At 39.3% G+C, this 15306-nt stretch overlaps 1 protein-coding gene across 12 annotated transcripts in view; it reads right to left on the bottom strand.

The window, feature by feature from the left end:
• Positions 1-9878: 9878 nt before the first annotated feature.
• Positions 9879-15306, bottom strand: part of BCLAF1 (BCL2 associated transcription factor 1) — a 36239-nt gene continuing 30811 nt past the window's right edge. For 4 of the 12 annotated variants that reach the window (XM_075063982.1, XM_075063979.1, XM_032770170.2 and 1 more), the window contains exons 11-13: positions 13875-14021; positions 11560-11659; positions 9879-11285 (exon numbers count right to left, since the gene is read on the bottom strand). In XM_075063982.1, the coding sequence (XP_074920083.1) occupies positions 11275-11285; positions 11560-11659; positions 13875-14021 (258 nt within the window). In that variant the 3' untranslated portion in view covers positions 9879-11274. The other 8 variants (XM_075063978.1, XM_075063976.1, XM_075063977.1 and 5 more) reach the window with 4 other exon arrangements.

Consider the following 15306-nt stretch of genomic DNA (forward strand, 5'->3'; position numbering starts at 1 on the left):
CTACCCGTGCTCGAAAATTCCAGAAATAATCTTTCGTGCATCTAGCTATAAGTAAATTGAAAAAAATCCTCACCAAATCTCATACAATTTCACACCCACTTTTCTAAAGGCATGTTGCCAATTTTACAATGTATGATACTGATTCAGCAACTGAAGCTGTTCATTGTATGCAGAATTCTTTGTGAGCAGATCCAGTTGCAAAATCAAGATAGTAGCTTGTAAGTGACTTGTCTCCCAAAAAACCCTACTCAGTATAGGGTGACCAGATGTCCCGATTTTACAGGGACAGTCCAGATATTTGGGGCTTTGTTTTATATGCACCTATTACCCCCCCTTCCCCTCCCCGTCCTGATTTTCACACTGGCTGACTGGTCATCCTAACTCAACTACTACCTATTCCAGCAAATATCTATTACTACCGTGTCCTACCCATCTAAAAAGCGTGGCCATTAATAGGTTTTTGTTCATTGGTACCTGCTCAGAGTAAAATGCACTGTACAAAAGAACGGCAGTTCTCCCCCATTTTACCTTGCAGACTACCCTTCTAGTTGAGGCTAAGTGGACCAGTCTCTTTGAATATTCCTTTATTACAAAGAGAGCCAGAATGGTAATCATTGATTTTTCTGTCATGCTCTATCACGCTCTTATGAAATTTTTCAGTTCCTAAATCTAATACTACAGAATAGAAGTATTTTTTAAAAAAGAGTAAAACAAACTTCTCTGTGATCACAATTTTATATAATTTGTATTTAGATTATGGTAACTGCTTCATAGTACATAAGCAAGAACATCTAAAGTGTGTATTAGGACAGTTTTTCATATCCATTACATACTTGCCAAAAAGCATTATGAACTCTTTTGTTTGCAATAGTAGATGATTATGATTTACAGTATTTCTATTACAATGGAGGCAGAGTAACACCCTAGTCTCTTTTCATAGCTACACCAGTACAAGAATGGACACTTTGACTATAGCAAACCAATTGTAGGATTTGTCCTCAACCTCATGCAACAGAGAAGTGACTATGAAAGAAAAAGGATGCCTTCTGGCCTCATCATGTTTCTGGACCATCCAAGCATACAAGTTCTGCATTTAGCTCTTCAGGTAACTGCTTTCTTTGTAAAAATTCCAACTTTGTATATTCAGTTACAATCAAACGACAGTATTTAGTGAATTGCTAACTGAAAACTTACTACTGTGATTTTCCCTGACTTAGTTTAAAACACAGTAGCAGAACTGTTTCTGTGGCAGTCTATCTGTTTAGGGGAGGAGCTTTACTTTGCCCGGAGGCAAATAAATTCATCTGTATAAAATGCTTGCTCCATATTCTACCATAGACCATGTTATGTTTTTTTCAGATACGTAGTCATTTTAGGTGTCACACTAAATAAACATTTGTCATACAATTTTAATGTCACTTTAAAAAAAAAAAGTCAGCTATTCACCAAAACATATAATCCACAGATAATTAAAACTGGCCTTGGCTGTTACTAGATGTTAGTTTCTGATGAAGACAGTATGCTTTTGCTGGGAAGAATGTTTGAGATTGTGTGCCTCATTGATGGTACTGCTGCATGTAACTTGTGTACTACTTCGTGAAAATATTCTTCATTCCCAGTGCAGTCCTTTCAACACTCACTCAATTCCTTACCGTATTGCCTTTCTGCTTCCAACTATGTGCCCTGATGGGCGCAATGCATAGCAACTGCTGCCATCAATGTCACTTGGAGAGTATAATCCAGAAACACCTTTCTATTTATGGCTTTGAGAAGATGTGGAAGGTTGTATAAGAAGAATTGCTTGTTTGAGAACTTCTCAGCTTTCTTAATGATTTACAAGGCCATGTAACACTTTGTTTTCTTAGACAGGATTAATCCCCTTTAATTTGTGATGCATAATGAAGATCTTGGATGAGAGAGGAAATATTCTTGTCACTAGCACATAAATTACCTTTTTAAAATCTTATAGTATTTAGGAGCTCAGGAGGGAGGCTTCAATTTTGTAATGGTTGTTTTGATCTGGTGTTCTAACAACAATGTAATAAGGAACTCATACTTCTGAAAGACAGCAACTGGAGGTGGTCACACATTGTGCTTATATGCTTCATTCTCATCATCTTGTTTCTCATTTTATAATCTTTCACCTCTATTTGTGTATGGAAGAAGTGGGGTAGGGGACGAAATCAACCACTATTTCCTGGAGCTGATTTTGAAGTCATGTTCTCATGCAATACCTATTGCAGTATATATTAGGTCAATGATTCTGCCAGCCTGTCATTCAAACTTGGGTCTGGATAAGGCAAGTCTCTTTCTTCTGCACATCATCAGATGCTTACTTGTTATATGCTAGCATGAATGACTGGAGAAATCAGACACCCATGAGGTCCAGAAATTTCTGCATCAGTGACAGCATGGAACCTTCCCACACAGTCATTCTTGCATCACTTAACCTCTTGCATGGACCATTAATGAGTTAATTAGTAAATTACTATTAAATGTCACCCTGCTGCATAAGTGTTATTGGTCAGTTAGTCAAAGCACCGGAACTTTATTTCTGCAGTCTGACTCCTGTCTCAAGCTGAATTTCAAATTTTAAGGTATAATTCTACATTGCCACTCTTAAGTAAAAACCTTTGTTTGCAAACTGTTAGTATTCAAAATATTTTCCATCATCTTTGCAGGCACTTCATTTTCTTTCAGAATGTTCTTCCAATTATGTAATTATATAGTTATGAACATCAGAGTTACAAATGACCAGTCAACCACACACCTCATTGGAACTGGAAGTACAAAATCAGGCAACAGCAGAGACCCCCCGCCCCACAGACAAATACGGTACAGTACTGTTAAATGTAAACTAGTTAAAAAAAAAAAAAAAAAGGAAAGCATCATTTTACTTCTGCATAGTAAAGTTTCAACGATGTATTAAGTCAATGTTCAATTGTAAACTTTTGAAAGAACAACCATAACGTTTTGTTCAGAGTTACGAACAACCTCCATTCCCAAGGTGTTCTTAATACGGGGTTCCACTGTATGACAAACAACTGTGGTATGACTGAAAGGTTGGAGAACTTGAAGAAAGGTAGCAAGCCTGAGTTTGCAGCTTCTGAGCTATGACCAGGATTAACAATTTAAAATAAAAAAAAAAAAATCCATAGCTTTTTTTCAAGTTCTAGCATTTTAAAATTACTCGTGTATTTTAAAGAACAAAGTGTAAGTTTTAATACTTGAAATATTCTAGGCTCCAGTTTCAATTTGTGAATGAAAACTTTAAGAAGTTAAAAGGAAATGAACATCAAGGTTCTTATGCCTATTAAGGAATAAGTTAGGATGGGGAAGGGGTAAAATTATATGGATGAGGATATGGCTAGCAAACGAGACTGGATGTTAAATGTGGGTGGACTTATCAAGTGTTAGAATTTAGACACTTCTGGAAAGTGGGGAAGGCATCTCAGCATCTTGTATATAAGATTACTTTGAAGATTAAAAATAGTGAAATAGCTATTGAATTCATGAGCTGAGTCATCTGACCTGTAATAAATGAGGAAGTTGGTGATCAATATTGCAGGCTGGTGTTTAGTGGTCACCAGCATCATATATCATATCATATATATATATATATATATATATATATATATTGTCTCCATATGCCTAAAACTGAAGAAAGGAAACATGCAAGGAAATGATTGGAGGGATAGAAGGAGAGTTCTTTTAAAGTAAACACAATAGTGGCAAGATAATTTACACCCCTATAAAAGTGCAGAAAATCAGTTTACTTCACTTCATGATCGAAGTGTCTTTGAATGAAACCAAGTGGAAGAGAGCAGAGTATTGAGTGTGATTTCTTCCTGGGTCCAGACAGGACCGCAGAGCCTTAGAAGCAACCTATGCCCAAAAGCTGTCATCCATTGCTATTCTGGTCAATGGTACAGCCAGGGAAGATTTTCTGCTCTCTTATTCAGTGGCCTAGGGAGATGCAAATAAACTGAAAATCCTCCTCCCTTTTATCCAGAAGGATGGGAAGAAAAGCCAGAAAGGGAATTGCAAACTAGCCTCAGATGGAGCATGCAGCTTCCATGTGAGGTGGAAGCAGAGACATTACATCTGAAGCTGAATGTGGCTTCAGCTGTCTCTGTACACTGAAGTAAAGAGCGAGACCACTGCATCTCCTCCCTCTTCTACTAAAGATGACTAGACATCACTGCTCCTGGAAGACAAGACACAGACCAGAATAAAGAATTCTTATCAAAAACTGTCCTAACTAAGCCAGGAGTAGGCAAACTATGGCCCAGGGGCCACATCCAACCCTCCAGACATTTTAATCTGGCCCTCAAGCTCCCTCCGGGGAGTAGGGTCTGGGGCTTGCCTTGTTCTGGCACTCCAGCCAGGGAGGCAAAGGCTTTCTCTGCTCTGCGTGGCTCCTGGAAGCAGTGTCATGTCCCCACTCTGGCTCTTCCACGTAGGGGCAACCACAGGGCTCCGCACACTGCCATCACCCCAAGCACCACCCCTGAACCTCCCATTGGCTAGGAACTGTGGCCAAAGGGAACTGCAGGGGCGGTGCCTGTGGACGGGGCAGCATGCAGAGCTGCCTGGCTGTGGCTCCGTGTAGGAATGGATGGGGGACATGCCACTGCTTCTGGAGCTGGTTGAGGTAAGCGCCGCCCAGAGACTGCACCCCAACCCCTTCCATCGCTCCCTGCCCCAGCCCTGATCCCCCTCCTGCCCTCAAATCCCTCGGTCCCAGCCCAGGGCACTCTCCTGCACCCCCTAACCCGTCATCCTCAGCCCCACTACCTGCACCCCCAGCTGGAGCCCTCAACCCCTCCCTGCACTCCAACCCTCAATTTCGTGAGCATTCATGGCCCACCATACAATTTCCATATCCAGATGTGACCCTTGGGCCAAAAAGTTTGCCTAACCCCCTAAGCTGTGAGCACCATAGTTAAAATGGGAGATGTTTCCAAATGTGGCAGTAAGCAAGGGTAGGCTGAAGACTACTGCAGCCTCCAGTTCAACTGTTGACAGCATTTCAAAAGCTGCTTTGGGATGTGGCAAATCAAAGCTAGCAAGCCACCAGTAGTGGTTTAAGGGATAGTAGCAGCAGAGCAGTTTATGGCTAGGCCTCCCCAAGCTAGTTGGGGTGGGGCTGAGTTTGGGGCAGGGGCAACTCCCAAAGCAGCTGGATTCTATAGGGCAGAAAGAATTGAAGAAAGTTTCCAGTAAGCAAAAGAGCTGCATAGTTCTGGCCGTTTTGCTTTTTTCCCCCCAAGACTGGGGAGTTGAATGCAAAATAAACACTGAAAGGATCTTTGAGCTGGTGCCTAGAGAGAAAAATTTGCAGGATCCTGCCTCTAAGTCTGCAATGGGCAAAATTACCCCAGATGTCTCCTGAACAGAACAACCTCACTGTGATATTATAGGAGAGGAAGCAGATCTGGCCTTTATTAAACTAGTGTGTAAGTGTCATCCACCACTAACTCACCCAGACTGGTCTACCTTAATTCAAAATTCAATGTAGCAACAAAAAGTCTCTAGTAGGAAAAACTAGATCAGTGGTCCCCAGCGCCGTGCCTGTGGGAGCCATGGCACTCGCCAGAGCATTTATGTGCGCCCACCTAGTACCCAGCAGGGGAGAGAAGCTGCGGCCCCGTGTCTGCCAGGGACAGAGAACTCCAGGGCTGTAGGCACCGTTGTTCTCTGTCCTTGGCAGGTGTGGGGCTGCGGCTTCCTCTGCAGCTTCTCCAGGGCTGCGGGCGCCAGTGTTCTCTGTCTCCGGCAGGCGCGGGGCCGCGGTTTCTCTCCAGCTTCGAAGCCGCCTGCCAGGGACAGAGAACTCGGGGGCTGCAGGCTTCATTCTATGTTAAAGTAAGGATAATAAATATATTTGGACCAGCAGTTCAGCAATGGTTTACTTTTTTAAAATAAATAAGATGAAAACTGTTTGATATTTATTTTGTAAAGACTCCTTAATTTTTCTTACAGGTAGATAAAAAAGAGCAAATCCACATGGTAAGGTGAAAGAGTAATTGCTGAATAATTTAATACCTTTTACATGTAAAATTACTCTATCTTATGGATTCATATATTATGTAATATTAAATACGATGTTTTTCGTATTTAATGTACAAATACAAAATAAGCCTTGAAAAATTGTTGGCGCCCACCACATTCTTCTGAAAACATGAATGTGCTACTGGCCACAAAAAGGTTGGGGACCACTGAACTAGATAATTCTTACTACTTTTCCTGTAGATGTGATCCCAACAATTGTCTTCAGCTTCTAGCAAGAGAAATACAAATGTACTGAATACTCTTTGTATGAGCCAAACAGATACTCCAGAAGTATCCAATTAAAAGTTCAAAGCACAGCTCTTCCTTAACAGTTCCAACAAGAATGCAAAGACCATTACTCTTCACATTGAAGGACTAGATAATGTGGTAGGAATATAAGTTTTACTCAATGCCTTTTATTCAAGCTCAAATAATTGTCTTTATATCACCACTCCTAATTTTAATTGTGTAATTTCTCATGTGGGTTCTCCAAGGGAATCTGCAACTGAAATCTCTAGGAGAATGTCTGTTTAAAAAGTATCAGAGGAGTAGCCGTGTTAGTCTGGATCTGTTAAAAAGCGACTTGAGTCTTGTGGCACCTTATAGACTAACAGACATATTGGAGCATAAACTTTCATGGGTGAATACCCACTTCGTGAGATGCAACTGCCTCTGATGAGTGCATCTGATGAAGTGGGTATTCACCCATGAAAGCTTATGCTCCAATACGTCTGTTAGTCTATAAGGTGCCACAGGATTCTTTGTCTCTGTTTAAAAAGTTTTCTAGAGGGGTCAAGTCACAGATTAATTTGCCACTTCCTATTTATTCTGTAATCCAGAAATACTTTCTTCGGGTTGGTAGTGGGCAGCTCCATTCATACCATACTCAAGGGCAGTAGGCTTCTGTTATTCCAACCCTCAGGCTGGTCCACATAGAGAAAGGATGTTATGATGATAGACTGGGATTCAGAAGATCTGAATTCTGTTCCTATCTTTGCCACAGACTTCCTCTGCAACCTTGGGCAAGTCACTGTGCCTCAGTTTCCCTTCTATAAAATAGAGAACACTTTCTTTGATCTGGTCTATTTAAGTTAATAAATCCCTTTAAGCAGGCATTTTCATGCTGTGGATATAAGGCACCAAACAGCCATTTCAGTTGGGTCATCTAGGCACTACTGTAATACAAATACAGGAAGTCCTCACTTAAAGTCATCCCGGTTAATGTTGTTTCGATGTTAAGTTGCTGATCAATTAGGGAACATGCTCGTTTAAAGTTGTGAAATGCTCCCTTTTAACGTCCTTTGGCAGCCTCCTGTTTTGTCCACTACTTGCAGGAAGAGCAGCCCGTTGCAGCTAGCTAGTGGGTGGCTGGAACCAGGGTAGACCTGCAGTCCCCCATTCCCTTAAGTTCCCTGTGGAGCAACTGTCCCTTCCCCCATTGCCATGTGCTGCTCCTGCCCTCTACCTTTGGAACTGTTCCTAGAGACTCCTCCTTATTGTACGGGGGGGAGGGGGGGTGGAGGGAAGCTAATGTCAGGGTGTCTCCTCCTCCCCCCTGCTCCTGCATCCCGCTTACCCCATTCTCCATAGAGCAGGGGGGACACGACGGAGGGAGGGAGCCTCTAGGAGGTAGGTGCTGTCTCAGGTCTCAGCAAGCTGATTTAATTAAACAAAGCAGTGTACTTAAGCCTGGGGTCAGCTACTTAAAGGGGAAATGTGCATTTTTGCTCTCTCACACAGGGTGTGTCTCCCTGTCTGCCCTCCCTCCTTTCCTGCTGCTTTGTAGAATGTTGAGAGAGTTAACCCTTCCGGACTCAGTCAATCACTAGTTCATTTAGCAGTAAGGCATTCCCTGGGAAATATCCCATCCTCTGACTCCTCCACCTCAACTAAGCTTCACAATCATCATGACTGTGTACCAGTATTAAATTGTTTAAAACTTAGTGTGTGTATGTGTGTGTGTGTATTATATAAAATAGTCTTGTCTGGTGAAAAGTTTCCCTGGAACCTAACCCCCTCATTTACATTAATTCTTATGGAGAAACTGGATTCGCTTAAAATTGCATTTTTCAGGAACGTAACTACAACGTTAAGTGAGGAGTTCCTGTACTATCAAGTGCCTAACAACTAGGCTACTGGATCAAATTACTTAGATTGTTGCAGTACGAGTACTCACAATTTTCTTCATGAACTACAAGTCCAAGTCTACCCCCATTGACTTGTTTCTAGCTGCCTTCTTCGAGTTTTAGATTCACATTAACTGTTAATTATCAGGGTGAATTCTGGGATACTAGTTTCTGAATACTGAACTCAGAGTTTGTTGTTCTTCCATTCCTCCTCTCATTCTCTCTACTTTAGCCTACCAGAAGTCTTTGTGAAGAAGTTTTGTTGAAAGTCAATGGAGTAAATCAGTTTTAATTTCAGTCGTCTCTTAAACAGTAAGAGTAAAATCAGATCTTGTAACAGCGGTAAGGTTTGTATGACATTTGTACAAATTACCATGGCACTAATGGAGTAGAATGCCAATTCCTTTAGTTACGCTAATGGTTCAAATATTTACTGAACTATAACACTCATTCCACTACTTCCCTTCAAAAAGCTGTAAACAAATCGAAGGTTTAACCTTTTTATCAAGACCAGTGAAGAGGAGCCATCTCCCCCCCGCCCCTCCCCAACTCTCCCTAGTTACAGTAGCAAAATTAGATACTACATCTCTATGCTCTTATTACCATTGCTGCCAATAAGGTGACAAATGGAGCGGAGATCATCTTGTGGGGAGAGGACTATTGCAAGAACATGTGTAATAAGCAATATGTGGTGTTTCTGTAGTTTTTTAGAAAGAGTATGATATTCCAGGACAGAGTGAAGTACACTATGACAGCATTAACCTGATAGAATCTTTAAACCGTACATATCCAGCTGTGTGGATATGTAAGAAGAGAAGGTATTTTCCTTTTCAGATGGAAGGTTTGCTTAATAAATTAGCCAAATAATTCTATGGTGAGACATAACCACCGCCCCCCAACCTCCTGTACTATAGTACTGAGATCTGTATTTCACACTAGCTCTTTTAACATCTTTAAGTTGGCGTAGATGTTGTATACTGGCTTACACAGCACTTAACACTTATATAAACAAACAGACATCTCTATTACTAAGTGTGTGCTACTGTGTTATTCTAGGAAGAAGAGATAGGCGAGCCTTGATACAAATCAAGCTTTTACAAGCCTTCTTTTGACCATCATTGTACTCCAGGCTTCTGGTTTGTAGGAAACTTTTCACGCCCTGTATTTATGGAATTAAGCAGGCTATGTTATAAACAACATAGCTGGAAATAGTTTGAAAGCTTCCATTTAATACTTTACTGCTAGTTCCACTTTTACGTTTCAGTGTTACAACTTGCTTTGCTTTAACAAAATGCAGTCAACACAGCATTTTGAACTTGCATCCTTAATCTAATTGTAACGTTAAGATTATTTTTAAAATTGTGAAACTTTATTTTAATCCTTAGCTTCTGCTATTGCCGCAACAAAAGAGCTAGAAGCACAAGTGATTATATGCGAGGCTGGAAAGGAAGTAAGGCTCAACTTCAGAGAATTAAATGAAAACGCTCTTACTGTTTTAAATGGATAATGATCTTAAAAATCTAATAGCAAATTAGTTTTAATTTGAAGCTTAGTGCTGCAGTGGTTTTTCAAATGTTGAAGGGGATTGTGTTTTAGAACTTATCATTGCTATCTTTAACCTGTTTCAGCTTGTTATGTTAAAATGTTCATGTTTCTGTAAGATATTTCGAGCAGTAAGGCACAAATTCTAACATTTCATCCCTTTGAAAACTTTCAGATTTTTATTTCATATAAGTCTGTAAACGTAATAGAGAATTCACACTTGCCAGAATATTTACCTGAAGAGGAAAGCCCATGTAAAGAAATCGAAAAGGCAGTTTTATGAACTGGAACAAAGACTGACACAAAGGGGCAGCTGGATTAATAGTGCCACAAACTTTTTGACTAAAACTTTCTATTGGTAACCCATGAGTCACCAATTAAAACATACTCTTGAGAATGTCATTTTGAGTTATTCACTGTGCTTGAAAAGTTTTAAGATAGCAACTAGTGCTCCATTCACAAGACTTTATACATTATGCATGCAAAGTCTGAAATATACTAAACAGATTTTCTTAAAAGCAACTCTTTCCCCCCTAGTGGTTTACCTTGTTCTGTCATATGCAAAAATGGAACATGCATTTGGAATGTAGGACAAATCTTCCGGTTACAGTGTATAGAAGTCAAGCTACTTTTTGGGCTGTTGCACAAACAGTTGAGGCATTTCCCCAGTAGCGGTATATGGACGGAGAAACGTAGCACCTGTTATGCTACAGCTATACTTGTCAGATTTAGATTTGTTCAGAAGAGAGCTCCCATCGTGGGGGTGGTCTAGAAATGTGAATGTATGACAATGTTAATACAGGTATGTATAAATCTCCATCCACATTCATTTTAAGGGATATTGAAATACTTTAGCTCTCAAATATGATCCACAGCAAGTTTTCTGCAGTTATTAAAACAAAGTGAACTGCATTAGTCTTGTAGTACAGTTCCCATCAAGCTATGGTTAGGATTGCTTTAGCAAGCTAGAAGACTATTTTCAAATACATTTAATTTCAGTCTGTTCACTGTGAAAAGTGCTTTATAAAAAAAGACTGGCTTAAGGTAGCAATCTTTTAACACTACTTTTGGATGGGTGGGAAAACACAACAGACTTTGCTCTGATTCATTACATCTAAGGAGAACACTAACTCCATTGTGATTGAGACTTGGTACTAATTTATAAAAAAAAAATGCTCTTCCAAGATTTCAGGTAAGCAGAGCTATAAGTTTACTTCAGAATAAAACACAGCGTCATAGGGGAGAATCAAAACTTTTGAGTTGCACTTGACCATATCTTTTGGACAGAGCAGAATTACACTGTATATAACAGACAGTAAAAGTTCTTAAAAGTTGATGATAATTACAAATATTTTACTTTCTACCTGTACGATCGTCAACATACAGTTTACTATATCAAGATCTCTAAAGGCTTAAAACAAAAAACAATCCCTCTAAACTACTTTTAAACAGTAAAATTTAAGTAAAATGCTTACATTCATTTGATGACAAAAAAATATTAAAAATGCTGTGTGGGTGGTGCAAGGGCTGCTTTTTCAGCTGGAATTTTTCTTCATATTACTCCTGTAGAAATAAAGAAAATATGGATGAGTTGCCCCCATTTGTCTATTATCGCAGATACATGAAAATAATTTTTAAATGAAAATTATTTTGTCAATTTTATCACTTAGGGTATGGTGAGGAAGGAAATCTGTTCTTCAATTCACCGACAAGCCAGAGTTTTCTACCTTTTCTTCTTTGCGTCTGTCCTTTTCTTCATTATTTTCCATTGTTTCTTCTTCATCTTCCACAAGCCCATCCCCTTGGTATTTGTCATGTGTCCACTTTGGACTGCTACCTGATTTTTTGAAGTTAAACCGCCCTCTGCCACGCTGGAAAGTGCCACGGCCTCTTCCTCTTTTGGCCCAATAATCCACACCATCATCTCTGTCATCATGCTATGGTAACATAGGTCAAACAGAACAAGGATGAGCTAAATGAATAACATTCTTAGACATTTGTACTGCACCTATCCCCATAACATGTAGGCACCTTAACTTCAATGCACTGTCAAGTGTGTTTTATATATAATCTGTACAAGAGGTTTTCCAGGGAATACTCTAGTAGTTTACACCCACAGTTTAACCTACATTTTATAATTGGTAAAGTCTGTCCTCATACTGTAAACAAACATTTGACATAGTTTTAGAAATGACAAAATTTTCATTTATTTGTGAAGAGTCATATCTCAGAAGTCTTGTCCTATGTAGGACTACTCAAATTTCCACTTAAAAAGGTGGGCAATAAACCAGTTAGTTAATGAAATTTACCAGCTTTTACCTTGCCACTCTTATTTTCAGTCTTCTGTGACCATTAGAAGTACTGCCTTTCACAGGCTACCTGATTTATCCTGCTGCTGATGGCAGTATGCAAAAGAGAGGGGGGTGGCTCAATAGCTTCCACACAATTGAAAAGCAGAAGCTGACTCCTAATTAATAGGCAAATTCCTCTAGCCTCTCTTACTACAAACTTATTTTTGCTGATTTTATCTTAATATCACAAAAATCATATTTCATATTCTAGAAAGGCCAAGTGGTTTCTTTTAAGCAAAAATGGTAACATAGATGTAGCACTCTGAGAACCCACCTCACTGTACAGTAAAATCACATTTTGATGTGATTTTAATAATGCAGTTTTCCCCCCATTCAATATGTGTAACATTATTTGAAAAAGTGCTTAACCCTTGAAATTTAGTGCTACTTTTGAGGATGACAGAACATCTTCCATTAGCTGCTTGAATAGAAAATAAGGCTTACAGGTAAGTCCCAATCTTATAAGTCTTCAGAACCTTAATAAAAATTGAAGTTTTGTAAACAAGTTTTGGATAGGAGACCATGTTCAAATGCATAAGCAGATCTGGATTTTTTGGAACGTGGGAAAATTCAGGTTTACTTGTATGAGATGAGAGCAGAGCAGAGGCCCTAGGTTTCATATATAAAAACTGGTAATCCCTTCTATGAGGAAGAAACAAAGCTAAAGTAATCTAAGGACCCCAAAAGAGTGCAGTGAAGAAACACTAAAGTTCCTCTTCCCTAAGCCCATTAAAATTCCTTCCAGAATTACTGGTGGAAATATTCCTGTATAAAACTTATTACTCTATAGTAATTTACTGACTAAAGTTCAGATATCACTATACAAATGTAGAAAGTTTATCAGAAATGGACTTGTGATTTTTACCATTTAAATTAAAGTGTTAGTATTTTGTTATCATTTGAAAATCCACTTACTAAAGAGAGCTTAAGCAGCACAAGCAGAAGAGAGGCTGCATATTCAACAAGTTAAGTAAGAAACAGAATCATAGAATATTAGGGTTAGAAGATACCTCAGGAGATCATCTAGTCCAACCCCCTGCTCGAAGCAGGACCAATCCCCAGACATATTTTTACCCCTGTTCCCTAAATAGTCCCCTCAAGGATTGAACTCACAACCCTGGATTTAGCAGGCCAATGCTCAAACCATTGAGTTATCCCTCCCCCATCATTGCTATCTTGGTCAATGATCTTAATTTCCCTTTTTTTGATACCTATATGGAAAAGTAATATTTAACAGATGTCAGAATACTTTAATGCATCTCACTACTCTGAGAGTAGCAAGGCTGCTGCTACCAGAGCCAATCCATGTGCACTGTGCTGCCTCCCCCCTGCCCCTTCCAATATTGTATGCTGCCATCTACTCATGACACACCACTTTTACAGGACTCCCAGCACAGCTGAGGCACCAAGCATCACTGTCTGCTTTAAATCCACTGGGGGAAAACACTTGAGTTGGTTTGGGTGGTCTGTATGTGTTTGTTTTAACATTTTAGGCTGTGTGTGGTAGGTTGTCACTCATCCTCCACCCCAAATATGGGAAAAAAGCAGGAGTGGTAGGGGATGTCCTCTCGGAAGTGACCTGCTACTGTTGTCCACCACTCTCCTGCAGAAGGATAGAAAGGAAGCAGGTATTGGGCCAGCTAGGACCCTGATGCTCTCATAGTAATAATATGCCAAAGTCATTGACAGCTACCAGTACAGAAGCAGCATGCACATAGAGACTACCTCCTTAACATCAGTTATAAAGCATGCTTTGATAAAAGATGTATACATTATATATAATAAGTTTTCCAGCACCCACCAAGAAGTATTTCTTGCTTTTTGGGGTATATTCAGGATCCCACTCCTCTTCCTTCGGTCTCTTTTGAAAAGTAGCATTTGAGTTGCTGGGACCAGTATTTGTTCCAGCAAAAACTCCTCTGGCTCTTCCTCTGCCCCTAATTCGAAACTGATTAACCAAAGTGTTTATGTATTTAATCAAATATGCATATAATCACAAAGCAAATATTCAAGTTCAACTGTATTAACCAAAATATTATTTCTGTATTCTTTCCTCAATACATAAACATAAAACAGCAGTTTAAGAATTCACATGTAATACTTTAAAAGTCTAATGTACTAAGTGTTCACTCTGAGCTAACAATCCTCTCCATTCAGCTGAAGTGCATTCAAATATGTTTATGGAATTTTTAGTATATGATTACCCATAATGTGAAATTGAGGGATCTCATTGACCAAAAAGAGGGAAGGAGTGCAGAAAAGAACCCGAGACCTGGACAGTTTAATACTACTTATCTTTGAACAGAATTAGACTAAACAGACTAGTGGAGGATTCACATGACTTATCAAGATACTGAAAGCAACAAACTAAAATGGAGACATTTGAGAATGATAATTTGAAAAAAAGTGTTGGATATATAATATTAAAGAAGACTGTACAGGAACAGAAATGGGGGTTTTTAGAAAGGTAATCTGGAATATATATATAAATATATGTGTGTAAATGCATAAATTTAGGAAATACTTTGGCCTCTGATATCCTCTTCATTGCAAAATTAAGACTATGACAGGGGACACTGTCACTGTGGAGGAGGAAATAGCATTTGGGAAACAGAATGTTGCTAAGATCAAAGCCTAAATCAGCTAATTCCAGAGGCTGAAATTCCATCAATCATATGAGTTGGGCTATGATGGCTATTTTAGTAATCCTACATTACAAAGCAGTCTAGGTAATATAGCCCATAATCACGCTACTGTTGTGGGCCTACGTGTTTCAGGGCATGACAGAAAAAGAGGGGCAGACTTTTAGCATAAAGATAGCTCCCTTTTCAGTCTGGGAAGAGCTTGCATGAAGAACCTTTAAGGGACTATAAGGTCAGAAAATGTGGCTGCAGGCTTCTATTCACTCTGATAGAAGAACAGATACGAATGCTTTCATTATGTTTATGGGTTTACATTATATAAAATGTGTGTCTCTGTCTCATTTTGTAATAAGTACTGCAACCTGCTAGTGGAAATCTCAGTCATGATTTTTGGTGAATAGGCATCTTTTAGTTTGCACTTCAGCGAATCTACTCCTTTTTTCGCCAGCCTATACCATAATAGCCCCAAACACAAAAGGGAAGATTGTATTGCAAATTAAAGATTTTTTTTATCAAAAATAAAAACCATGAACTGGAATAGCCTACTAAACTAGAGGACAAAGACATTTCACTTTACCTGTAATGCTAAAA

This window comes from Chelonoidis abingdonii, chromosome 3, assembly GCF_003597395.2.
Source record: "Chelonoidis abingdonii isolate Lonesome George chromosome 3, CheloAbing_2.0, whole genome shotgun sequence".
Lineage (NCBI taxonomy): Eukaryota > Metazoa > Chordata > Testudines > Testudinidae > Chelonoidis > Chelonoidis abingdonii.